Source organism: Asterias rubens, chromosome 18 (genome assembly GCF_902459465.1).
Source record: "Asterias rubens chromosome 18, eAstRub1.3, whole genome shotgun sequence".
NCBI classification, from domain to species: Eukaryota; Metazoa; Echinodermata; class Asteroidea; order Forcipulatida; family Asteriidae; genus Asterias; species Asterias rubens.
The window spans coordinates 6074893-6100378 of NC_047079.1; the positions used below are offsets into that span (position 1 = coordinate 6074893).

A 25486-nucleotide genomic window follows, 5' to 3' on the forward strand; every position below is an offset into this window, starting at 1 on the left:
TTTGTACAAGCCTCAAACATCTTCCTGGAACGAGACGGGGAGTATTCGTGTTATCACTGGCCGTTTTAAGTCACCTGTCTTGGACCCGTCTGTAAACTAACCGTTTCCTGAACTGCTCCTAGTATCTTCAAAAATAGCCCCTGTGTGTATTGATAATTGGTTCGGACCTCCTCAAGAGACTTCGGAGAGAGGGAGGGGGGTTTCGGAGTTTGCGTATTTGAACTGTTCACGTAAATAACACATTCCGAGCGTTAATACAATCAAATTCTGACGTGACTCAATTCAGAGGCAGATGTTCTCGATTGCGTCTGTACACACAGTCCGTCCCGGGGAGTCCTTAACGTTTATCCCGAACCCACTCCAGTTATTGTTAGTGATAGCTCGGATTCTGGAGGAGATAAAAACTAAAACGCTCTCTGGCAATTAGGATCTCCTGCTCGTGCAGAGATTGTGTGTCCATCCACTTTAGTTGATGTCACCCCTTCGTAGGCGTTCAAAAAGCAACACTTATCTCTTCATTTCGCTTCATGAGGGTTTGGGAGAGGATAAGCGACCATCGTCTGGTGGTCTGTCAATCCAACCAATAATTGTTTGCAGTGGATTAAATATTCTGTATCTATGTTCTTTTTCCCCCAGACTTTTGTAAATGGAATCTACAAAGGGGCTTGCTGGTAATTTTTAACAGCAATTAAAGTTATAAATTAAGATTCATGATAAACCAGGGATTGTGGTTACTAATCATTTGACCAAATCTATCAAAAGCTCAATTTTTTTCCGAATATTTAGTTTGCGTCATCAAAAGATAAAAGAGTTGTCATCAGAATAAATTTTACAAAGGCATTTTAAAACTGGGATGCGCCAGGTTGACAATTTTATTTATCAAATTTTCTTTCAAAATATTTATCAAAGACAATAAATATGTTTATATAATTGATTTGAGTCCTTAGTAATACTTTTCATTCCAATGCTTTTCAAAGACATTTATGACATTCATCATGTTGATTATTTTAAAACTTGAACCTTTTTTTATTTTTTTTATCACAGATTGTTGACGAGGTCGGCAAGGTCAGATGTTGGATTGACGCCAGTGAGCCAGGTACAGGGAACTGGATGAAGTACGTCCGAAGCGCTCCAACGTTTGAGGAGCAGAACATGGTGGCCGTTCAGATTGAAAACAAGGTAGGCGTTCAAATTTTGGTAGTGACCGCCCATTTCTATCCTTTCTACCCTAAACGCCATAACTTCCTCCCCATCGTGACACAACTGAAGAGTTGTGAGAACGTTGTGTTGAATATATTTACAAATGAAATCGAACTGACAGAAGTGAACTTGAATGAAGCATTTTTAATCTGTTTTTTTCTTTAATTGTTTTTTCCTTAACTTGGTCTGTATCTGCTTAATATTTTTAACCTCTGTGAAGCGCCTCGGGACCCTTTGGGTTAAGGGCGCTATATAAAAGCCGTTTATTATTATTATTATTATTATTATTATTATTATTATTATTATTATTATTATTTTTATTATTATTGTTATTATTATTATTATTATTATTATTATTATTATTATTATTATTATTATTATTAATGAGAAGAACAAAGTCATGTGTACACGCATGAAAATTAAAATTACATAAGGAGCTAAAAAAGAAACCTTATAGTTTGATTTAGCTTTATGGAAAATATATGAGTGTGAATGCATGTTTATGAAATAGAATTCATTTTTGCTGAAATCGGCCGGTACAAACTGATTATATCACAGTGAAATTAAACAAGCGGTAATAGTAAGTCAGGGTTGAACTTTGTGTAACCCCAGGGGTTTTCAGAAGGTGTAACTGGATCACTCAGATATTCAACGCTGTTTAAAGTGTTGCAGTCCTTCCTTATGGATATTAATTTTACAGGTATTATGACTGTTGTAAAGATACATAGATTGCACACTAAGGGAATTGAATATGCCGGTCAACATCCCTTGCAATTATAAAGTCAGTCATTTATATATTTTTTTAAAGTAAACTTCAACAATGCAAACTGACATTCTCAAGTCACCTGAACACAGATGTAAACTTTCACCTGCCGCTAACTAACACACAGTGAAGGAACCGAGGGCTGGGGTGTAGTGTAATGCCGCTGTTGCTAATTATACAGGGGGTTTAGTTGACGATGACTACCGCGTTGACGGCCGCATTGATGATCAGTGTCGCTTCTGTTGGGGGATGGGTAAAATCGTTTGGCCCTCGTCTTTCAGGATAGTGAATCTGGAATGCTCGCTGTGGGCTGAGGTGTGAGGGAAAGACTAGAAGCAGGGGGATGAAATGAGACCGCTGGTACCCTCCTCGATCACGGAGTTGGGTTCAGCAAGAAGGTGTGAACATCGAGAGAGAATCTCCAGGCCTGTATTCTTTGTTTTTGAAAGGGCAAGGGCATCAAGGCATTTTTCTTCTTGGTGAAAAGCACCCTATGAGGGCATTTTAAATTTCTACCGGAGCACTTCAAGAGCACCCAGGCAAGAACCAGGGGCCATGGAGGCGATCTCCTTCAATTTTTTTTTTTTTTTTTTTTTTTTTTTTTTTGCCTCCGTTAAGTATTTATACAAAATTGCTGTTAATACAAAATTTGTCAGCTAAGATTCATCAAAACATCCTTCAGTTTGGGATGGTTTTTTTTTTAAAGATTGAAATTTTGAGTACAAGAACCTCTGCTCCGAGATTGTTTGAACAGCCTCCCTTTTTGTCTCAAATCTCCTCCCATAAAAATAGTGCAACACCCTTTGTGGATGATGCACAATAAGTGTCAAGCTGCCATGTGACAGAAATGTGTAGCGAGTATGATGGCTGTATTAATTGCATCTCTTGTGGGACAAGGGGTTGTTAAACAGGTTTTTAATTTGGCCAGTTTAGTGTTGGTGGGGGGGGGGAGCCAGATGTACAGAGAGAGAGGGGGGGGGCAATTTATCAACCTGTATGCCAATTATGACATGCTTATGCTAGGGGGATTAATTAAAGGTGACTCAAAGTCGCTGGCGGTGTCACAAGGGAAGGGGGGGGGGCGGTCGGGAGAGGGAGAGAGTTGTTGAGAAGGGGTGGTGGTTGTGACTCCTGGACCAGTCAATGTCATGGTGTATAGGGGGAGACAGGTGGTATGTTCTGAGTGGGTGAATTGAAATGTCATTAATCACCTGGTGATATAGAAGGGTTGTTGTTGTTTGGGGGTGCCCCCCTCTGCCTTGAACCCCACCCCTCGTGGACTCGTGGGATCTTCCGAGTGATTGAGTATTTGGTTAAAGGTGTACTGGATAGACTAAAATGCCGTTAATGGTGACATTGTCCAATTAATGCTTTGTATTTAATGTGAAGTTTTTTCTCACCTTTATATTATAGTCAATGATTTTTCAAAATTTTAGGATTTTATTGTAGATCCCAGCTTTCTGTCAGATTTTGCCTTGCTACATTATAGCTACATTTTGGCTAAATTGCTGCAATGTTAACAAGTAAAAAACAATGAGATGTACACAAATTAAGAAATTAACAATAGCTGAAAGGGTTCTTTCCCCATTGGGGTTTTCCCCCTTTGTCTAAAACAATTTTCTTCTCATTTCTTATTCATCCTGTGGATGGCGCTAATTTTGCTGTTAGATGTGTAATAAATAAATACAACTTTAATTTGATGTTGTTTTCTGTAGGTGTACTACAAAGTTATCCACCCCATCCCACCTGGTGAAGAGTTGCTGGTCCTGAAAGAAGCTGCTTTTCCTGATCAAGAAGGGATTCCAATCCAACTCATAGGTAAGCAAATAGGGTGATAGACCACAGAACAGATACTGCCATAAACAGCTCAAGGGGTGGGGGAGAGGGTTCCAACATCATCAAATTTTCAAGTGATAGTCTTCATGTGAAACTGGTTGAAGAAAACTGTGCTGTGGTTTTAAAATAGGGAGCGTCTAAACAGTCCAAAAGGAGAGAGTGTTTTGAATGGATCGGATAATAATTCCAGCGGGGGTACATTGGACCTATCAGCTGGACTGGTATCCTGCTCATTTCTGCTAAGCAGACATTTGCGAAGCGATATTTTCTGCTTATAAGCAGTTCTATGAAATTGGCATCCGTAAGGAGACCTGCCACTCATTTTAACGAACAAAATATAAACAAATTCACTTTGAGTTTGATCCAATCCCTGGGGTTGCATTCAATCAACACCTCGTGGTTGCATGTAGTATCCGGGCCTTTGCTTGCCAAGCTTGACTTGCTCCTCCGTGGTTATTTGTGGACTATAGTTGGGAGGGTGTGTAAAATTTGCTGGAAGCAAGGTAGCTTCCTGTTCTTGGAAAGATAAAGTTTAGTTTCTTATGCTCTGTTGATGGGAGAAGAACAGGGGTGGTGGACTCTTGTTTCGGAGATTACGTCATTCATCCAGTTTAGGGGGTTCGGTCTTTGTACTGAACTGCCAAAAATCACCCAAGGACTACACATTTTGAATGCTACTTTATGGTACATTTATCCTCCTCACAGTAAGTGCAAAAACTGTCAGGGTTTGCCCTTAATTTTGTTCAACTAGCTAGCAGGACCTGGTCCGCCGTGTTTCAACTGGCATTTTGGCCAGCATACCACTGCTAAAGTCAAACCCTGACTGTCTTCAGTTCTGGCTGAACACAACCTCTAGTGTATGTGGACATGATAAGAAGAAGAAGAAGAAGTAAGAAAAAAAAGGAGGGGATGGAAAATGAAAACAAAAATACTTTGGCAGACGAAACAAATTTGGAAGAGTCAGAGACTGCGGCTCTGGATGATTGATTCAAGGTGGAAACGGCACAGGAGTCTCCTCCAGTCTGTTCTGTACCACGCTGTAGATTTCCACAAACTCATGTCAACTGTCTTAATAAGTTATCAGTCCAGAAAATAAGAATTTTACACTCCGGCTGCATATGGCTACCTTTCCCAGGGAAGGGTGGGTTGTGTTTCTCTCTCGAGGGGGGGGGGGGGGGGGTGTATGCCACATGTCGGTTCGGATTAGCCCATCTACATGTAATACAGGGTGAATAAGCGATAAGGAATCGCAGAATGAAGTGTTGAGAATCTGGGGTTCCTGTTCGTACTTCATAGTTGACTTATTTTTGTCAAATCTGTCTTTCGTTTTGCTATATTTGTCCGAGGGTGAGAGGGGGCATTGGGTATCAACAGAAAAAAAGGTCTTGTTTCCACAAATGCAATTCTTAAAAGATTTGTCATCATTTGCTGCATATGAAAAAACAACTCAAAAGATCTTGGGGCCCAATTAATATCTTTATTTTGTTTGTGCTGACGCCTTTCCCCAATTTAAATATTTTGGTGAAAAGTAACTTCTTTCTCTAAAACTACCTTACATCGAAGGGTTCAAACAATGTTTTATAGTATCAACAACTCCCCAGTGCTTCTTAGCAAGTAAACTTTTATGGTCATTACATTTTTTAGGTAATTAGTAAACGTATACCTTGCCTTTAACAGAGCAATGAAATTGAAACCCAGCTCCATCTGTAAAAGGTTAACAGGTTTAGTTTCAGGTTTGTTTTTACTAATTGTAAAGGAATGAAACCAGAAACTGGAATTGTAACATCCCTTTTGGATTAGAGACTTGTCAGCTATCTAGTTTTCGGGATGATCAAGGAGGGGAAGGAATTGCTCCGATGGGCTCTAGGGGTCTGGACTGTGTTTCCAAATCGAAGCCGGAATCTGTCAGTTGGGATTGATCTGAGTCTCAGTATATTAGACCCAGAGAGAGGGAAATGACTTGTTTATCTTTCTGTCCATCTTTTTTTGAGTGATTTTAATTGAGATGTTGGATGTACGCTCTCTGAGGACTTTAAGAAGGGGGTTGCTGTCTGGGGATCGGTGTTTGGGGCGGTTTAGGACACTCAGGGGAGGGTTGGATTGATAGGGCTGATTATTTGAGTTTAAAGGCAGTGGACACTGTTGGTAATTACTCAAAATAATTATAAGCATAAAAATTTACTTGGTAATGAGTAATGTGGAGAGGTTGATGGTACAAAACATTGTGGGAAACGGCTCCCTCTGAAGTGCCATAGTTTTCGAGAAAGAAGTAATTTTCCACCAATTTGATTTCGAGACCCTCAGATTTAGAACTTGAGGTCTCGAAATCAACCATCTAAACGCACACACTTTTCTTTCTTTTATTAATATCTCGCAAGTTCGAGATACACCAACTGTGAAGGCTAGTCTTTGACAATTACCAATAGTGTTCACTGCCTGTAAGTGAAGGATTTTTTATGGGACGGTTTTAGGACTCTGGTCACAGGCACTAAGGGATGACTTATACATTTATGAGTGGGTCGGGGGGGGGGGGGGGACATAGAAATCTTATAGTGAGGGGGGAGGGGGGTCAGTGATAGGATGGTTTGAAGCATTGAACGACAGAATCAACAATATGGCTAGGGAAGTGGGGTTTTGTGGGGAAACTCAGTTATTGAGGTTACAAGCTGTAGGATGTTGGCTGATTTTTGTTTTTGTAGCTGGGGTTTAAAAGATAAGAATACTGAGCATGTCAAGATGTTCTACTTTGTCAAACAAGTTCTTCAGTTCGAACAATGCTAAAGATGAGTAGGCTGAACAATGGGAGGAAGGTGGAAGGGAGGGGGGGGTTTCTTGTAAACCGGGATAAGGATGGGGATGTGTTCTTGAAAACAATTAACATGAGGGTAAGGGAGGTGTTTTTTTTTTCCTGTTATGATTTTTTTTTCTTTCTTTCGAAGGGGGGGGGGGGGTGTCACAGGGGGGTGATCGCCATGTGACTTTTCAAGACTTTGATTAACTATATGTGGATGTAGATGGTCAATAAGAGGGCTTAACCACTTTGCCACCAGAGTCCCAGGAGGCAAGGTACTAGGGCCTAGGAGGGGACCAGGGGGCAAAAAAATCATAAATCTTAATTTGCGGCAGTGTTCTTGAAACGTCAGAAAATCTGGAAGAGATTTAGGCTGGGAAATGATTGTGCTTCTTTGATCATCAGTTCAGAATAGGGGGGCGGTCAGGTTACCCTGTTTCTTTGGGGTTTATTTGTTCTTGGTGGGCTTTTTTGGGGGGTGCCTTTTGAAGGATTTTGGGTAGAGCGAGGGGGGAAAGTGGGTCTAGGGGTACAGGAAGTGGACAGGTTATGACTGTTCACTGCCCATTCTCCTGAAAATACTGAGTTTGTACAGGTCTTTGGAGGATGGGAGTTTGGGGGGGGGGGGCAAAGTTGGAAACCAAAAAGTGAAACTTAGACAACAATTATGAAATGAGATCACAACTCTATATCTTTGGAAGATGACTTGGAATGTGAGGATGGAGCGATTAAACAATGGGGTTTTTCTGTTTGTTAAACACAAAAAGCAACGCCTCACTTTTGAATAATCTTTTTGCAGTAGAATTATTTGTCTATTGTTACTTTTTCTTAATAAAAAATTGAGGCCCTCCCCTAGCCACAATATCTATAAGTGGGCAACTAAAGTTGTTTAGAATGCAATTTTTTTCCAAGCGAAGACATTAAATAAAGAATTCTTCTTGCTTGATGAACATACTGGGCCCAAAATCTTTTTGCTTTAAGCAGAAAAAAAGCTTTGAAGTTCTTGCTAAACAGAAACGAGCAGGATACCAGTCACAGATGGTACACCTGTATTTTTGGCTGGTGACCTTATTCCGCCTGCATGGTATTCTTCCTACTTAAGTCTGATTTCCGATTCTCTGGCCCTCAGAAAAATCAGCAATTTTTTTTTATATTAAATAACCTGAAAAGTCTATAAAAACCTTTATTGTATATAAATGTAGGTCAACTCTTTTACTAAACTAAATCACCTATTTTTTTCCCCAAGAGCCAAGTATAATGTATGATTCTGGTAAGCATAATTTTGTTGTGCTTAGCTAGGTTTTGTGCTTGCCCAGCTCTTTATAATTGTCCCCTGCTATTATGGTGCATCCTTCTTTGGTGTTATTAATCAAAAGCAATGTAAATTGAAACTGAGGCCTGGAGGTGCAAATAGTCAGGCCCCCTTCATGCCATCCAGTGTTTATTTATTGACTTTGCATACGGGGAACTAGATTCTGCCATCCTGATAAAGGTCTTGTTGCAGATCTTTCCACCTAAGACTAAAAATGCCCCTCTCCCCCTCTCCCCCCTCTCCTCATGTACGTATATGGAAGCATGGCTTAGCTCAGAGTCTATACCCTCTATTCACAGTCTAGGAAATGGGTGTGCATGACTGTACCTGTGAATGGGGTCCGCCCAGCACCCAAGCACCCCTCAGGGCATGAAGGGGAAGAAAAAAAAGGGTAATAAGGCAAGAGGTATCGGGCCCATTATGAGCGGGCTCCTGTGTTGCGTGATCCAACATGAAATTCGATCAGTCATTATGGGGCTTGTCAGACTGCAAAAGGAAGATGGTGTAATTCTGCGGGTTTCCGTGGTGAGATTTTTTTTTTTTTTTTTTAGTTTATAGTTTTTTTCTTTTTTAGATTAAAGTCACTGGGTGTCCGTTTTCAACTCTCGGAACGGCGGGGTCAATTTCGATGACGGTGTTGAGACCCAATATCTTCCTTGTCCGCTTCCAGTGGACCGGAGAATGGAATCCATCTATTCTGACCACAGTTCGGACATGTCTCATAAAAACACCCCCGCTGAAGTTGCTTTCTCCTATCCAACAGACAGTCACCTGTACATCTCTCTGCCAACAGAGGGCAGCACACATCATTTATGGCTAAGAAGTTTGCCTCCTTTTAACAAGTTCTCTGCCTTTTTTTCTTGTGTGTCCACAGAGGAGAAACGATTCCAGTGCGGGGATTGCGATGAATTGTTCCGCTCTAAGGTGGCTCTGAGGCGACATCAGAAATACGCTTGCAAGAATTCCAATGCAATCTTCACAACACTCAACCAACAATTCCAACAAGGTATGGTGCTTTTGTTTTCACTTATTGAAACTATTTTGTTTGAGACTATTTTACAATAACTTTCTTTATCTGGTCCCATTTTATTAAAATTATTCTCAGAATAACTTACATGCCTCTTAGATATTTTTACGGTTACATGCGCCATCGATTTCAAGGGGCAGATTTGTTTATTTCGAGCTGGTATTGCAGCCTGTGACTCAGCATGTCTGGGAGGGGAGTGTTGAAATTCAAGTACCCAGTTGTGAGCGCAGGTGCAAGATGGTGCATATGCCATGCAAGTGTTTATCATGATCATTCGACTTGGTCAATGAAAATTAATTGCATTCCGATTTAATTATTCTTCAGTGCATGGCGTCAAATGTGAACCAGAAGACTCTGGAGACGACACAAAAGAGGAAACTGACGAGAAATCTGGGCCGCACCACGAGGAGGAACAAGAGAGTGGGGAATACCGAGCAAACCGAGATTTTCACTGTGAGGAATGCCCTAAGACCTTCCACTGGAAGTCCAACCTCCAGAGGCATCAGCAAGAGCATGACAGCAACCTACAGTTCCCCTGCGAGCACTGCGACAAGGTGTTCTCCGACCCCAGCAACCTGCAGCGGCACATTCGTACTCAGCACGTCGGGGCCCGCTGCCACGCCTGCCCCGAGTGCGGCAAGACGTTCGCCACCTCCAGCGGGCTGAAGCAGCACACTCACATTCACAGCAGCATCAAGCCGTTCATTTGCGAGGTCTGCCTCAAGTCTTACACGCAGTTCTCCAATCTGTGTCGACACAAGCGGATGCACGCCGACTGCCGCACACAGCTCAAATGCAATAACTGCAGCCAGATGTTTGCCACCGTCACCTCTCTAAACAAGCACCGCCGCTTCTGCCATGGCAACCAGCTCCTCAATAACCAAATCCCTGTGAGCCAGTCCACCAGTGTGCCGTCTGTTGTGCGCAACGGCGGAGGTGCTGTGATGACCCCAAACCCCGCGCTGATGGGCGTTGGAATGCTCGGACCCAACGGGCCCCTGCATCCTGGGAATTTGGCTCATCTCTGGAATCCTAATTTACACCTGACCCAGCAGGCACTCCTGAATAATCTCTTAGGGTACCCCGGCGCTGATAAAGTTCCCGTTCCTGGTCACCCTTACTTCATGGGTTACCCACCGCTGCCAACACAGTCCCATCTTGTACCAAACAGCTTCAACAAACACAACCCCACCACAAGAACGGGCAGTGGCGGAACGAGCCCCAACGGTTCAGCAGTTTCAACCGATGATTGGCTGAAGCATTACACTTCGAGTGTCAGCCCAGACAAACATGGCCATGCCAAATACCCCGGCAGACATGTGATCAAGATGAAACGAGATCCCAACGAGAGAGCAGATAGCGAGATCAGTGACGGTAGCGACGTGTCCAATGTTAGCACTCCGACAGGCAGTGACCTGGACTCGACCTCTGGCAGTGACCTCGACTCGGACAGCGAAGAGAACACAGAAAACAAGGCCCATCGGAAAATCGCCCACCGGCACAGCAACGGCAGAAACGTTCAGATGAACCACCACCAGACTCATCAGAGGAACGAGAGAAGACCAGAGAACCGAATCGCACCCAGCGAACCAATGAAAGCCATAGCCTCGATCGCCGAGAAGTATTTCGGTGGTGCCCATCCTGAGAATGGTCTGCTGACATCTGAGGTCAGAAGTAATGGCCATAATACCGAAGAGAGGATTCATCGTGAGAGTAGCTTCCGATGTTCAGAGAGTGAGGGTGTCATACTGCAAGAGTCACCCTTCGATCTGTCCAAAAGGAGATCAGGAACTACCAAGCTGCCGTCGCGCACAACAGGGGAGGAGCTGCCGTTAGATCTGAGCATGCCACGACGTAAACGGTTGACGCCCATCTCAGATGAGCCAATCAAGAAGTCTCACAGCCCACCTAATCACCATAGCAACCCACGCGATAAGATGGCGGAGCCCACCAAGGTAGCGTCCAACCTCTATGCAAAACCGATCCCTCTTGTCATGCCGGATCCGATATACAGGGTGAACGGAGACATCATCCCAAACAAGTTCATGCGCATGGATTACAACCACCTCTTTCCCAATACCGCCTTTCAAAACTTCAGGAAATTCGAACATTACCACATGGAGAAAGGGTTGGCCAAGACCGGCATTAGTCCACCCCACCGTAACTACCCCAGCAATGTGTTGTATCCCAACGGGGGAGAGAAGATGCTCATGAGAAGCAAAGATCGCTACACCTGCAAATATTGCGGGAAACTGTTTCCCCGCTCTGCGAATCTCACCCGCCATCTGCGCACCCACACCGGAGAGCAGCCATACTCCTGCAAATACTGCGATCGTTCTTTCAGCATCTCCTCCAACCTCCAGCGCCACGTTCGCAACATCCACAACAAGGAGAAGCCATTTAAATGCCCGCTGTGCGAGCGCTGTTTCGGTCAGCAGACAAACCTCGATCGACACCTGAAGAAGCACGAGAACGAGCGAGCTGAGGAGATCGCCCTATCGGCTGCCGCCGAACATGACGTCATCGTAGCGGCTCGTCTGATGGCCAAGACAAAGGCTCTCAAGGAACCCAATGACTTAAATGAAAAAGACGAGTCTTACTTTGATGAGATTAAGAACTTCATCGATGACGCTAAAGAGAAAGAGGCATTGAGGCGAAAATTGATTGCGATGGAAGCCACAGCAGCCATTGCTTCCAAACAGGTCCAGAGCCCTTCTGTCTGCAGCTCATCAACTGAGATGAAAGAAGACGAGTCAAAGCCAGAAAAGATGGAGTATGACAAAGAGATGCTGGAAGAAGGAGAAAGTGATGTGGACAGAGAGATGGAAGACATCGACAAGGAGGAAGACATCCCTGAGACGGAAGAGCTCAGAAATGGATCCGAGGAGAACCAAGAGGTTGTCGAGCCACTCGTCGTCAGAGAGAAGAAAATCTGCCAAAACGAGGACATGTATGACAGCATGAATGAAAGCGAAGAACTCAGCGACGGGGAAGAAGGTGATAAGACCCCAAGTGTTACCTCGGAGGAGGACCCCACAATGGATGAAGGCACGCCGGAGGATACGCCGATCAACTTCGGCCTGGCCAAGACCACAGCAACATTCCCACACGACGAGGAAGACCTTCAGGACGTCGACATCCTGAGAGAAGGAAGAACCAACCTCAGCCGCCATTCCAAGCTTCAAGCTTACTCCCTGATGATGGCACTCTCAGATGACGAGACCCGTCGAGGAGACGGCGTGCGGAGGTCGTTGCATGCTGCTCATCACGCTCCAGTGCACACTGCCACACCGGTTTGATCCAGTCACACCACTGCCGTGACTGGTCGATCCAGACGCGACTGGTTTGATCAAGTCGTTGCTGGTTCCCTCAAGAATTTGTTTTCAGACCAGTCACTTCAGGCATTTTGATGTTCTGCAGTTTCAACATGCTCAAGCAAGTACCTAAGTTCCCTCTAATGTATTTTTATATTTTTATTTGAAGTTTGGTATTCTCTATGAAACCTGCTTAGCATTTTGGTAAGCATAATTTAAGAAAAAATGGGCCCAATCTCTTAAAGCCGTCAAGCAGAAAATACTGCTTAGCAAATTTTTTGCTGATCAGAAAAATGAGCGGGGCACCAGTCTTAACAATGTAAATTTGATGGGATTTTAGCTGGGAACCTGTTTCTGCTAAGCAAGGTCTGTCTGTGCCTGTGCTAATGAGCTTTACAAAATTGCGCCCAATTTTTAAGCATATTGGCTCAAAACATTAACGACCCACCCAAATTTTGTTTTTAATTTGATAAAAACCACCGATGATATAGGCACCATGGACAGCTGATGTGTTCGCCCACCTGAAAATTCTATGCCTACTGCTGATCAATAATATAATATTGATTGATCGTTTTCCAATGATCCATAGATTTATTGATAATCCACCAAATGTATATTCAAGTTTAATCAAGAGGATGGAGAGAAGATGTAAATTATGGTTGATTTATGAGGAATCAATTTAAAGGTGACCAATAATTTTGTAGTTTGTTTTGCTACTGTTATTGGTGAACTTGTTTTAAGTATAAATTATTACTTATTGTAAATATTATCAGAACGAAATTAGTATGTTAGCGAATCGATCAAGCCGCAAGTAAGAAACAAAAAATTTATTTAATTAATTGCGCTTAGACATTTTTGTTTTACAACACGATACAACGAGAATTATTAGTAACGTTATAGCAGTAATTTTATTTGATTAGTTTTAATGATTTTCAATGCAGATGATTTTATTTTAAAAGCTTTTAGTTGAAATATTATTTGTTATGTAGTTTGTATTTTCAATTTGCACCGTTTGATTTTTGAAATGAAAAGTTGTAAAGCTTCTTGGCGCCGAGTCTAAGTTAGAGTGTAGGATCCGTCAGATAAATTGGGTAAAAAAATTAGCTTTCAGATAAGAGAACGTTATTTGGTATAAGGTCATCAAGAGTTGGGCTCAATTTCACAAAGAGCTAAGATAAGCTATGTAATCGTAACTGATAAGCAAAGGGTGTCACAATGCAAATCGCTGTGGCGATATTGACAACCGATCTTAAGACAAAACATGGTATTTTTGTGATCTGGAGCTATCAAGGAGTTTAAATGTGTCAGTGCCAAAAGTATAGTTTTCGGTGTTAGAATTTGACCGCGTTGTAAAATAAGCATATTGGCTCAAAACATTTAAAATAAGCACCGGGGTCCTATCAAGAAGCTGCTCAGCGTGTTGTTCCCTGCTTAGGGAATTTGCAAAGTTAAGAACAAAAACTTACGATGGGTTTTCAAATTGAAATTGGGAATTTTTCGGCTGTGGATATGTTGTCAGCTTAGGGTGTTTTGTTGGTCATATGTTGTTAGTCGTTCAAAAGTTGGTTATGAACTACAATTTAATGAAATTGGGACAAATGAACTTGTGGTTGCTATTGGGGTGTGGCACAAGCATTTGTTGCAAATAGCTAAAAAATGCTGCTACAGTGCTGCGCCTGCCATAATCAAATGCAAAAAAATAACAATTTGTTAAAGTACAGTATGAGAGTATGGCCAGATTTTACAGGGTACAGATAGGAAAAGTGATTGAAAATAGACTTTGGCTTAAAGTCAGGTCATGATGAATTACTAAGTCGAAGGAAGAAGAACAAGCTGAGCTTCAGAGACTTTCGTTCAATGGATCAAGTTCCCTGATAACCATGGAAATGAGTCATACAAATAAGACGGTGTACGGTATAAGTCGTCGTACCAATCGGTATGGACTTGCTTCAAGCTCGCAGTCAAAACAAAAAAATGACAATTATTTGCGTTTTATTTCCGAGTATATCAGGGAGGTCTGTTCAGAGCAAAAATCGTACTGAGGTTGCAGAGTTGTTCTTTTGATAATTAAATGTATTCCTTTAAAAAAAAATTGTAAAAAAAAATTGAGTGTTTTCTAGAGTTCTTAAGGCCAAAGAAGGTATACAGATTTTTTCTCAGCATTACTTACTACTATAAAGGAAGAGAGTGGAGAAAAAAGATAACCTGGTTTTTATTCAGAGAGTTTTGTCTTTAGTGTGATGTAAAAAGTAATTTAATTGTAAATATGCTGTGTGGCACAGTTGAGATTTTTCTACCATGTTAATGTAAAAATGACACGTAGTCGTATTGTTACATTTACGGCGGATTCTCTGGTACTGTTAGGGGAATATCCTTTTTTAGGGGAGGGGGGGGGGCGGGTAGGGGTACGGGTTCGAAGATCTAGTTTAGGATTTTTGCTGTTGATATACAGTGATGTGATAGTCTGGAGTACGTAATAATTCATGATTAGAGTGCATTAGGTGAGGCCGTGGCAGTCAGTTAATGACGCTGGCCGAAACTGATCAGTCAGTAATCTGAAAACTATTTTCCTTACGTCAAATTTCCTTTGTTTTTCTTTCTTGGTTCAGCATTATTCAAAACTCACCGAAAACTAACAGAATTTAGTTTCCACCATTTTAATTTAATTATGTTTTTTAAACACCCTTACATTTGTTTTATTTAACGGTTAATATTTATGCCAAACATACCCACTGGAATATTTTAGTAGCAATATTTTTTTTATTTTTTATGTTTCATTTATGAGGTTTTTCTTTTAAAACTTCAAAATCATCACCGTTAAAGTTATTCTCATTTTCGTTTTGGTTATTTTTATTTAAGCCGAAAGTCAGGGTTGTGTTATACTGCTCTTAGATCTTTGTAAACACTCTGGAAGTGTTCGTCAAAGTAGTCAACATCAGGTAAAACCATTGTTGCAAAATTCAGTTTTTTGAATTGTTGATGGGAAAAAAAACCACCAAAATACTTTACTTTACTAGCGAAATCCATGTCCTTAAAAATTGTGTTAATTGAGCTCTTCTGGGGTGATTCTAATGCCAGTATTGGCTGAACAAAAATACCTGCGAAGAATTGGACATGGATTTCCCTTCGAATGTTTTTTGTGGTTTTTTTTTTTTCATTTAAAAATAAGGGTGTTTCACAGCCCTCGAGTAGACTTGTGGACCAGTCATCCCATGCGGTGAGATAGTCGAGTTGTGGTGGTGCTCTCGCAAGATCACTGCTTTCGCGCGAACTGCTGGTTGCCCGACTACCGTAGTCGTGATAGCAGTAGTCTCGACGGGGCCAGCAGTCTCACGAGAATACCGCAGGATTCACAGGGAGAGTTGAAACGCTATCACCGCAACGGACATTTAAGACTTGTCCACAATTCTACCCTCGAGCAGTTTCAAAACTTTAAGGGCATTTTTGTTTTATTAAAAAAAAATTAATTGTGGACTTTCAGGCATGAAGTGTGTATCTTGAATTAAGGTACAGTTACCTTAGCAACTCTAAAAACAAACTGTGGACGGACACAGCGATAGATTTTTGTGTGTTTTTTAATTTATAAAATGAATTCTTTGCCAAATTATTCAAACGGCAGGACAACTCAGTACTAGAGGATGAATGAAGATGCTAGGGAGAAAACGTTAGAAGAATCATCTAATTTATGCGAGCCAACTCATTACATTTTGTTTGTAGCGTAGATATAAAGCTTTTATGCGTGTCAACGCCACTCCAAAAAAAAATGTTGTCAAATTGAAAATGATTAATTAGATATTAAGGTCTTTGCGGGAAACTATGAACTTACAAATAATGTTATTTAATCATATCAATGTGAATAGAAGACCTATAAATGAAAATATATAAAAACAAAATAAAAGATGAAATTGAGTGGTGACAACGCCCTTGTAAGACACTACAGAATTTGAACCCAAAAAGATGGTTTATTTTATTGCTGGTTTATTTTATTGAAGAACTAACAAGTGGCACCCAGTCTTAGATGAATCAGAGCCGACCCTCTGGAGCTAGAATGTCAGGGAAACTTGTTCAAATTATTTTTGTTGAACAAAATAATAATGACAATTAATGAGCAAGAAAATTAGGCCTAAGCTAGCCGTTATTTCTCCTGTGTAGAAAGCTTAACAGTGCCAAAAGTCAAATTCTGAAGCAGTTGGTCGTTATACAAAAGTTGTACCAATTCCCAGCAAAATGTAAATCAGAAATGTAATGAATATGCATAATGTGAATAATTATAGATTTGAATGTCTATTTTTGTGGTACAGTGAAACAGAGAGGAGGTGTATTCATATAATTGTTTCTCCTCCCGGAGGAAAAAGGCTGCTTTGATCCTCATTATTGTATAATTTGAGACTTTTTGAAGATGTTCTGAAGTGCTATTCACACGACAGCAATTTAACTTGGGTCCCTTGCTAAAAAATAAGCATGGATGTAAAATGTAGCAATGTTTTGACAAGATATTTTGCAAGAGAGCTTTAACAGTAGACAATTTTTTTTTTCCTTTCACACGAGGTACGTTTTGTTTTGTAAAATGTTATAACCATGCTCAAGTTGCTCTCGTGTGAAAAGGCTTTAAGGGGGCAGCAGACACTGATTACAATCCATCACTTTTCAAGATGAGCATAATTCTTTTTTTATAGGAAGATGCAGTTTTTGTAAAGCACTTTAGGGTGTCTCAAAGCTTTCGTTGGTAGTTCTTTCTACCATGTTTCTACAGAGCCTGTGGGGCTATGTTCGATATAGAAGCTCATTATGTTTACATAGTGTCATATAAATCATCACACCGTGGTAAACAACTTGCAGGCAACTTTGCGGTCAAAGGGGAAACCTATGTACTTTTAGTTGCAGTGCACAACACACGGCACCATCCGACTTCGTCCCATCTGAAGGACAAAGTGGTTAAGTGTTCTGCTAAGGTGTCCAGACAGGGATTCGAACCCATGCTCTGCTGGTCAGAAACACCAGAGCTTGACTCCAGTGCGCTTGACCGCTCGGCTGCAACTCAAATATGTCTGCCTTCCCCCAATCATCTAAAAGTCACCACATTATTTGAAACATTCCAACCATGATATGCAAACCCTTTCATAGTTCACCAAAATGTAGTCAGCACAAAATAACACACCACTGTTAGCGTAAATGTGTACATTGTTTCTAAATGTAAATTTCCACAGGTTTTTTTGTTCTGCATTGTAATTTTGTTTCCTCAATAATTCAGTTTATTTAATAATATCAAAGTGTATTTTCTGTGAACAATTAACTTACCTTTAAAGATTTTAGTTCAATACAATGGGCAGTTTAAGTGGAACTAAGTAAATATAATGCTGTTTCTTGTGTCTCACTGCTTCTGAACACCATTGCTGTATCTTTTACTCCCAGGTGTACAATTTAGAACGGTTACTCTCACTAGTAATTCAATCATACCATACAAACTGAAATATTTTTAACAAAGCAAAGTCAACGAATAGTGTTTTTCATGTAATAGATAAGAGTTCGCTTTATACTGATGACGGTGATGTCCTCATTTGGGTGATGGGAATTTCGAACGGGGCAGAAGTTTATATCCTGATCGGGTTGAAAAACACTAATGTGGGGAGTAATAGGCCCTTCTTGAAACCAAGGCCTCGGTTTGACTTCCGGCTTTGACTGCATTGTGTCAGTTCAAAGCCTGCATACAAAAAGTGCTGAGTTTCAAAAATACTGGCAAAGCCTAAGCTTGACCCGAAACTGTGTTTATAAAAAACAATATTTTCTTGTTTCTTGAACCTAGTATCATCAAGCCCTTGTTAAATGATGTATTCCAGTATTTTAAGATGGTCTGCCTGTTAATTTGCATTATCACAAACTGACTGTAAAACTTGTAAATATCAGAAAACCTCTTTTATACGCATTTATTTTCCCCCGCAGCAAAAACAAAAGGGGATTTTTCGTCCGTTGATTGGAAATGTTATGCGTTCTGTTGTTTTATTTTATTGGTTTTTGTTTTGTTTTTATTCCTGCCTTTCTTGTTATGGAAAAAACAAGTAGTGATGAAATACCTCTGGTAGTGTTTTAGCTGATTATACTTTTTGTCCCCGTAGTATCCAAGTAGTGGATAATAATTATAAGCAAGACTCGTAGGACGACATTCTATGAAGAAAAAATAAAATCAGAACAAAACAAATTATTCTGTCAAAGCAATGTGAGATGGATTTGGTTTATCGTGAATGTTCAGTTATTACTGTTTGTTAATTTGCTGTTTACTGTTGATAAGCTTCGAAGGTAAACTTTGTTGATGAACACGAGAACAAAATTGATGCATTTTCAGTTCACAAGGCTATAGTAGCCTTGTACACTTTTTCAGCCAAAATTTGACAAACTTCACAAGGCTATAGACTTGTACACTTTTCCAGCCCGAATTTGACAAATTCACAAGGCCGCTACAGCCTTGTACACTTTTTCAGCAAAAATTTGACAATTTTGACAAATTCACAAGGCTGCAGCCTAGTACACTTTTTCAGCCAAAATTAGACAAATTCACAAGGCTATAACCTTGTCGAGTTTTTCTGCAAAAATTTGACAAATTCACAAGGCCTTGAACACTTTTTCAGCCAAATTTGACAAAGTCACAAGGCTATAGCCGTGTACACTTTTTTGGGCCAACATTCGACAATTACACACATAGCCTTGTACAATTTTTCAGCCAAATTTGAGACAAATTCACAAGGCTATATATAGCCTTGTACACATTTTTAGCAAAAGTTTGACAAATTCACAAGGCTATAGCCTTGTACACTTTTTCAGCCAAATTTGACAAATTCACAAATGTACACTTTTTTAGCAAAAGTTTTGACAATTTTGACAAATTCACAAGGTGATAGCCTTGTACACTTTTTCAGCCAAAATTTGACAATTTTGACAAATTCACAATTTTGTTCAATTTTTCAGCCAAATTTGAGACAAATTCACAAGGCTATAGCCTATACACTTTTTTAGCCAACATTCGACAAATTCACAAGGCTATAGCCTTGTACACTTTTTTAGCCAACATTCATCAAATTCACAAGGCTATAGCCTTGTACACTTTTTTATCAAAAATTTGACAAATTCACAAGGCACACTTTTTCAGCCATAATGTGACAATTTTGACAAATTCACACTTTTTCAGCCAAAATTTGACAACCTTGTACACTTTTTCAGCCTAATTTGACAAATTCACAAGGCTATAATAGCCTTGTAGACTTTTTTAGCCAACATTCGACAAATTCACAAGGCTAGCCTTGTACACTTTTCCAGCCAAATTTGACAAATTCACAAGGCTATAGCCTTGTACACTTTTTCAGCCAAAATGTGACAAATTCACAAGGCTATAATAGCCTTGTAGAATTTTTTAGCCAACATTCGACAAATTCACAAGGCTATAGCCTTGTACACTTTTTCAGCCTAATTTGACAAATTCACAAGGCTATAATAGCCTTGTAGACTTTTTTAGCCAACATTCGACAAATTCACAAGGCTATAGCCTTGTACACTTTTTCAGCCAAAATTTGCAAATTTGGACAAATTCACAAAGTGTACACTTTTTCAGCCAAATTTGACAAATTCAGCCTTGTACACTTTTTCAGCCAAAATTTGAAAATTTTGACAAATTCACAAGGCTATAGCCTTGTACACTTTTTCAGCCAAAATTTGACAATTTTGACAAATTCACAAGGCTATAGCCTTGTACACTTTTCCAGCCAAATTTGACAAATTCACAAGGCTATAGCCTTGTACACTTTTTCAGCCAAAATTTGAAAATTTTGACAAATTCACAAGGCTACAGCCTTGTACACTTTTCCAGCCAAATTTGACAAATTCACAAGGCTATAGCCTTGTACAATTTTCCAGCCAAATTTGACAAATTCACAAGGCTATAGCCTTGTACAATTTTTCAGCCAAAATTTGACAAATTCACAAGGCTATAGCCTTGTACACTTTTTCAGCCAAAATGTGACAAATTCACAAGGCTATAGCCTTGTACACTTTTTCAGCCTAATTTGACAAATTCACAAGGCTATAATAGCCTTGTAGACTTTTTTAGCCAACATTCGACAAATTCACAAGGCTATAATAGCCTTGTACACTTTTTCAGCCAAAATTTGAAAATTTGGACAAATTCACAAAATGTACACTTTTTCAGCCAAATTTGACAAATTCAGCCTTGTACACTTTTTCAGCCAAAATTTGAAAATTTTGACAAATTCACAAGGCTATAGCCTTGTACACTTTTTCAGCCAAAATTTGACAATTTTGACAAATTCACAAGGCTATAGCCTTGTACACTTTTCCAGCCAAATTTGACAAATTCACAAGGCTATAGCCTTGTACACTTTTTCAGCCAAAATTTGACAATTTTGACAAATTCACAATTTTGTTCAATTTTTCAGCCAAATTTGAGACAAATTCACAAGGCTATAGCCTATACACTTTTTTAGCCAACATTCGACAAATTCACAAGGCTATAGCCTTGTACACTTTTTCAGCCAAAATTTGAAAATTTTGACAAATTCACAAGGCTACAGCCTTGTACACTTTTCCAGCCAAATTTGACAAATTCACAAGGCTATAGCCTTGTACAATTTTCCAGCCAAATTTGACAAATTCACAAGGCTATAGCCTTGTACACTTTTTCAGCCAAAATGTGACAAATTTGGACAAATTCACAAAGTGTACACTTTTTCAGCCAAATTTGACAAATTCAGCCTTGTACACTTTTTCAGCCAAAATTTGAAAATTTTGACAAATTCACAAGGCTATAGCCTTGTACACTTTTTCAGCCAAAATTTGACAATTTTGACAAATTCACAAGGCTATAGCCTTGTACACTTTTCCAGCAAAATTTGACAAATTCACAAGGCTATAGCCTTGTACACTTTTTCAGCCAAAATTTGACAATTTTGACAAATTCACAAGGCTATAGCCTTGTACACTTTTTCAGCCAAAATTTGAAAATTTTGACAAATTCACAAGGCTACACTTGTACACTTTTCCAGCCAAATGTACTTGTACACTTTTCCAGCCAAATTTGACAAATTCACAAGGCTATAGCCTTGTACAATTTTCCAGCCAAATTTGACAAATTCACAAGGCTATAGCCTTGTACAATTTTTCAGCCAAAATTTGACAAATTCACAAGGCTATAGCCTTGTACACTTTTTCAGCCAAAATGTGACAAATTCACAAGGCTATAGCCTTGTACACTTTTTCAGCCTAATTTGACAAATTCACAAGGCTATAATAGCCTTGTAGAATTTTTTAGCCAACATTCGACAAATTCACAAGGCTATAGCCTTGTACACTTTTTCAGCCAAAATTTGAAAATTTAGACAAATTCACAAGGCTATAGCCTTGTACACTTTTCCAGCCAAATTTGACAAATTCACAAGGCTATAGCCTTGTACACTTTTTCAGCCAAAATTTGACAATTTTGTTCAATTTTTCAGCCAAATTTGAGACAAATTCACAAGGCTATAGCCTATACACTTTTTTAGCCAACATTCGACAAATTCACAAGGCTATAGCCTTGTACACTTTTTCAGCCAAAATTTGAAAATTTTGACAAATTCACAAGGCTACAGCCTTGTACACTTTTCCAGCCAAATTTGACAAATTCACAAGGCTATAGCCTTGTACAATTTTTCAGCCAAAATTTGACAAATTCACAAGGCTATAGCCTTGTACACTTTTTCAGCCAAAATGTGACAAATTCACAAGGCTATAGCCTTGTACACTTTTTCAGCCTAATTTGACAAATTCACAAGGCTATAATAGCCTTGTAGAATTTTTTAGCCAACATTCGACAAATTCACAAGGCTATAGCCTTGTACACTTTTTCAGCCTAATTTGACAAATTCACAAGGCTATAATAGCCTTGTAGACTTTTTTAGCCAACATTCGACAAATTCACAAGGCTATAGCCTTGTACACTTTTTCAGCCAAAATTTGCAAATTTGGACAAATTCACAAAGTGTACACTTTTTCAGCCAAATTTGACAAATTCAGCCTTGTACACCTTTTCAGCCAAAATTTGAAAATTTTGACAAATTCACAAGGCTATAGCCTTGTACACTTTTTCAGCCAAAATTTGACAATTTTGACAAATTCACAAGGCTATAGCCTTGTACACTTTTCCAGCAAAATTTGACAAATTCACAAGGCTATAGCCTTGTACACTTTTTCAGCCAAAATTTGAAAATTTTGACAAATTCACAAGGCTACAGCCTTGTACACTTTTCCAGCCAAATTTGACAAATTCACAAGGCTATAGCCTTGTACAATTTTCCAGCCAAATTTGACAAATTCACAAGGCTATAGCCTTGTACAATTTTTCAGCCAAAATTTGACAAATTCACAAGGCTATAGCCTTGTACACTTTTTCAGCCAAAATGTGACAAATTCACAAGGCTATAGCCTTGTACACTTTTTCAGCCTAATTTGACAAATTCACAAGGCTATAATAGCCTTGTAGAATTTTTTAGCCAACATTCGACAAATTCACAAGGCTATAGCCTTGTACACTTTTTCAGCCAAAATTTGAAAATTTAGACAAATTCACAAGGCTATAGCCTTGTACACTTTTTCAGCCAAAATTTGACACTTTTGACAAATTCACAAGGCTTTAGCCTTGTACACTTTTTCAGCAAAATTTGACAATTTTGACAAATTCACAAGGCTATAGCCTTGTACACTTTTCCAGCCAAATTTACAAGGCTATAGCCTTGTACACTTTTTCAGCCAAAATTTGACAACCTTGTACACTTTTTCAGCCAAAATTTGACAACCTTGTACACTTTTCCAGCCAAATTTGACAAATTCACAAGGCTATAGCCTTGTACACTTTTTCAGCCAAATTTGACAAATTCACAAGGCTATAGCCTTGTACACTTGTTGTTCAGTCAAAAGTTGACAAATTCACAAGGCTATATATATAGTCTTGTACACTTTTTCAGCCAAATTTGACAAATTCACACTTGTTCAGCAAAAATTTGACAAATTCACAAGGCTATTTCAGCCAAAATTTTACAAATTCACAAGGCTATTTCAGCCAAAATTTTACAAATTCACAAGGCTGTATCCTTGTACACTTTTCAGCCAAAATTTGACAAATTAACAAAGCTATAATATAGCCTTGTACACTTTTTCAGCCAAATTGGACAAATTCACAAGGCTATTAAATTCCAACTGTAAGCCGTACCATCCAATTCTTTACCACAACCACAATAATCTCAACTGTTCATGTAAAACTATAACTAACGGATTGACACGTAAAGGAACATGTTGCCTTGGATCGGTCGAGTTGGTCTTTGAAAAGCGTTTGTAACCAATTATAAAATGCATATGGGTAGAAAGATGTTGTAAAAGTAGAATACAATTGTAGAATACAATGATCCACACAAACTGCTCAAAATTGCATGGTCTTCCTATTACCTCATCGACTAACACGGTCGGCCACTTATGGGAGTCAGATTTTTTACTCCCATAAATGGCCGACCGTTGTAGTTTGCACTGTAAAAGGAAAACCAGGCAATTTCGAGGCAAATTTGTGTGGATCATTGTATTCTACTTTTAAAAACCTTCCCAACCATATGCATTTTATAAAAAAACGTTACAAATGCTTTTTATAGACCAACTCGTCAGATCCAAGGCAACATGTTCCTTAAATGATGCAAGCTTTGATATTTTAAAACAATGGTTCAAAAGGGGATGATCTACAAAGAAAAGTCTGACAAATCAAACCAAACCAAACCATACTATAGTCTTACGCCAACATAGCTGTTTTTAATCACACTCCAACAGCACACACACACACCCCCCCTTTCCAGGCCCCTCGAATCAAATTTTAAATTGAAAGGAATAAAAAACATTTCTTTGTTCGCAGACTGCTTTACCCATGTCGACAAACTGAGGTAAATTAACAAAAATATCAAACAAATCATGTAAAGCTCCCAAAATTATTTCCACAAATAGTATCCCCCTCCCCCAATAGAACAAAAAAGTAGGCCAATGAGCTGCTTTTTAAAAAACAAAATCCAGTTTTGCTGTGTCGTTGAACAAAACTTACCGACTTAACCAAAAGTAAGTAACCTATACATAAAAAATAAATGATAATTTACAAATATACAATAGATGTATTACTCAACAGTAATAAACAGTAATCATAACAGATTCAATTTCTACGATATGAATTGCATATTTAAGAATACTTTATAAATAGCCCTTTATAATCGTGGACAAAATTTCCTAAAACTATCCTATTGCAAATCAAACTAAACTAACAAAAATGCTACGGATGATTTTAAATAAAACATTTCTACAGGGGGGAGAGGGTAATTTATAATAAATACTGACTACAATGATGATATTGGCAAGTATAATGATATTACCGAAAACGGACTCCCATGTAATAGAATCAATACAACTCCTTGTTAACTAGAACCAAGTGGTCTCCATTTTAAACACTGGTTCACAGCTAAATACCGGTTGATTTTGGGGTTGAACAAAGAAAATTTGACTAGAGTGGGAGTCGAACCAACAACCTCCGGATTAAAGTGCTGGCGCTCTACCAACTGAGCTATCCAGCCTTATGTTGGCGGTTTCCCTATTCCGGAGTTTGTCCATCTGGCTAGTTCTTTGCTGAAAATCATCCATACTTAATAAAAAAGTATTGACTAGTGAACATCGGATGGCCGATGGAGCTCAAACTTCACAGGTGTGCGTTTTGTCCGTGTATATGTTGGGCCACCATTAAGTGGCAGACACAGTTGTCTTTGACTCAATTAGACAATTACCAAATTGACCGAGGCAAAAGAACTTCATAAGGACAACATTTTCGGAACAATTGGTATCAGTGAACAAGAATAGCAGGCTAGCAAAATATACGCGTTACGATTTTTTCCACATGAACTTTCAGATTGGCTAGATTAGAAAATACTCTTAGCATTGTGCATAGAGAAATTCAAGATGGCGTCACAAGGTACAGAATTACTTTGAACAATCACAGTAGGCCTACCAAACTCTATCCATAGTACATTTTACAATTCTTTCATTTGATAGTACATCTATTTTTCCATGTGAATAACGCTTGTACATGTATATAGCCTACCTACATGCTTAGGGGTTCACAACTGCTAAAGTTAAGGCCACACCACTTTTTTTGTTTACCGACAAGGCGGATAGCATCTCAGCGATT

General features: G+C 39.4%; 1 protein-coding gene across 1 annotated transcript; it reads left to right on the forward strand.

The window, feature by feature from the left end:
• Positions 1-527: 527 nt before the first annotated feature.
• On the forward strand, positions 528-14646 carry LOC117302620 (histone-lysine N-methyltransferase MECOM-like). Its single transcript, XM_033786601.1, has 5 exons — positions 528-566; positions 1045-1179; positions 3679-3781; positions 8777-8908; positions 9254-14646. The coding sequence occupies exons 1-5, from the start codon at positions 528-530 to the stop codon at positions 12226-12228; spliced, it is 3384 nt and encodes a 1127-aa protein (XP_033642492.1). The 3' UTR covers positions 12229-14646.
• Positions 14647-25486: the final 10840 nt, after the last annotated feature.

Bases quoted from the DNA above. Each gene is read 5' to 3' on its own strand.
- LOC117302620 (XM_033786601.1), top strand. From the start codon at position 528: ATGAGGGTTTGGGAGAGGATAAGCGACCATCGTCTGGTG. The intron at 567-1,044 runs GTCTGTCAATCC...TTTTTATCACAG, and splicing joins TAAGCGACCATCGTCTGGTG to ATTGTTGACGAGGTCGGCAA. The intron at 1,180-3,678 runs GTAGGCGTTCAA...TGTTTTCTGTAG, and splicing joins CCGTTCAGATTGAAAACAAG to GTGTACTACAAAGTTATCCA.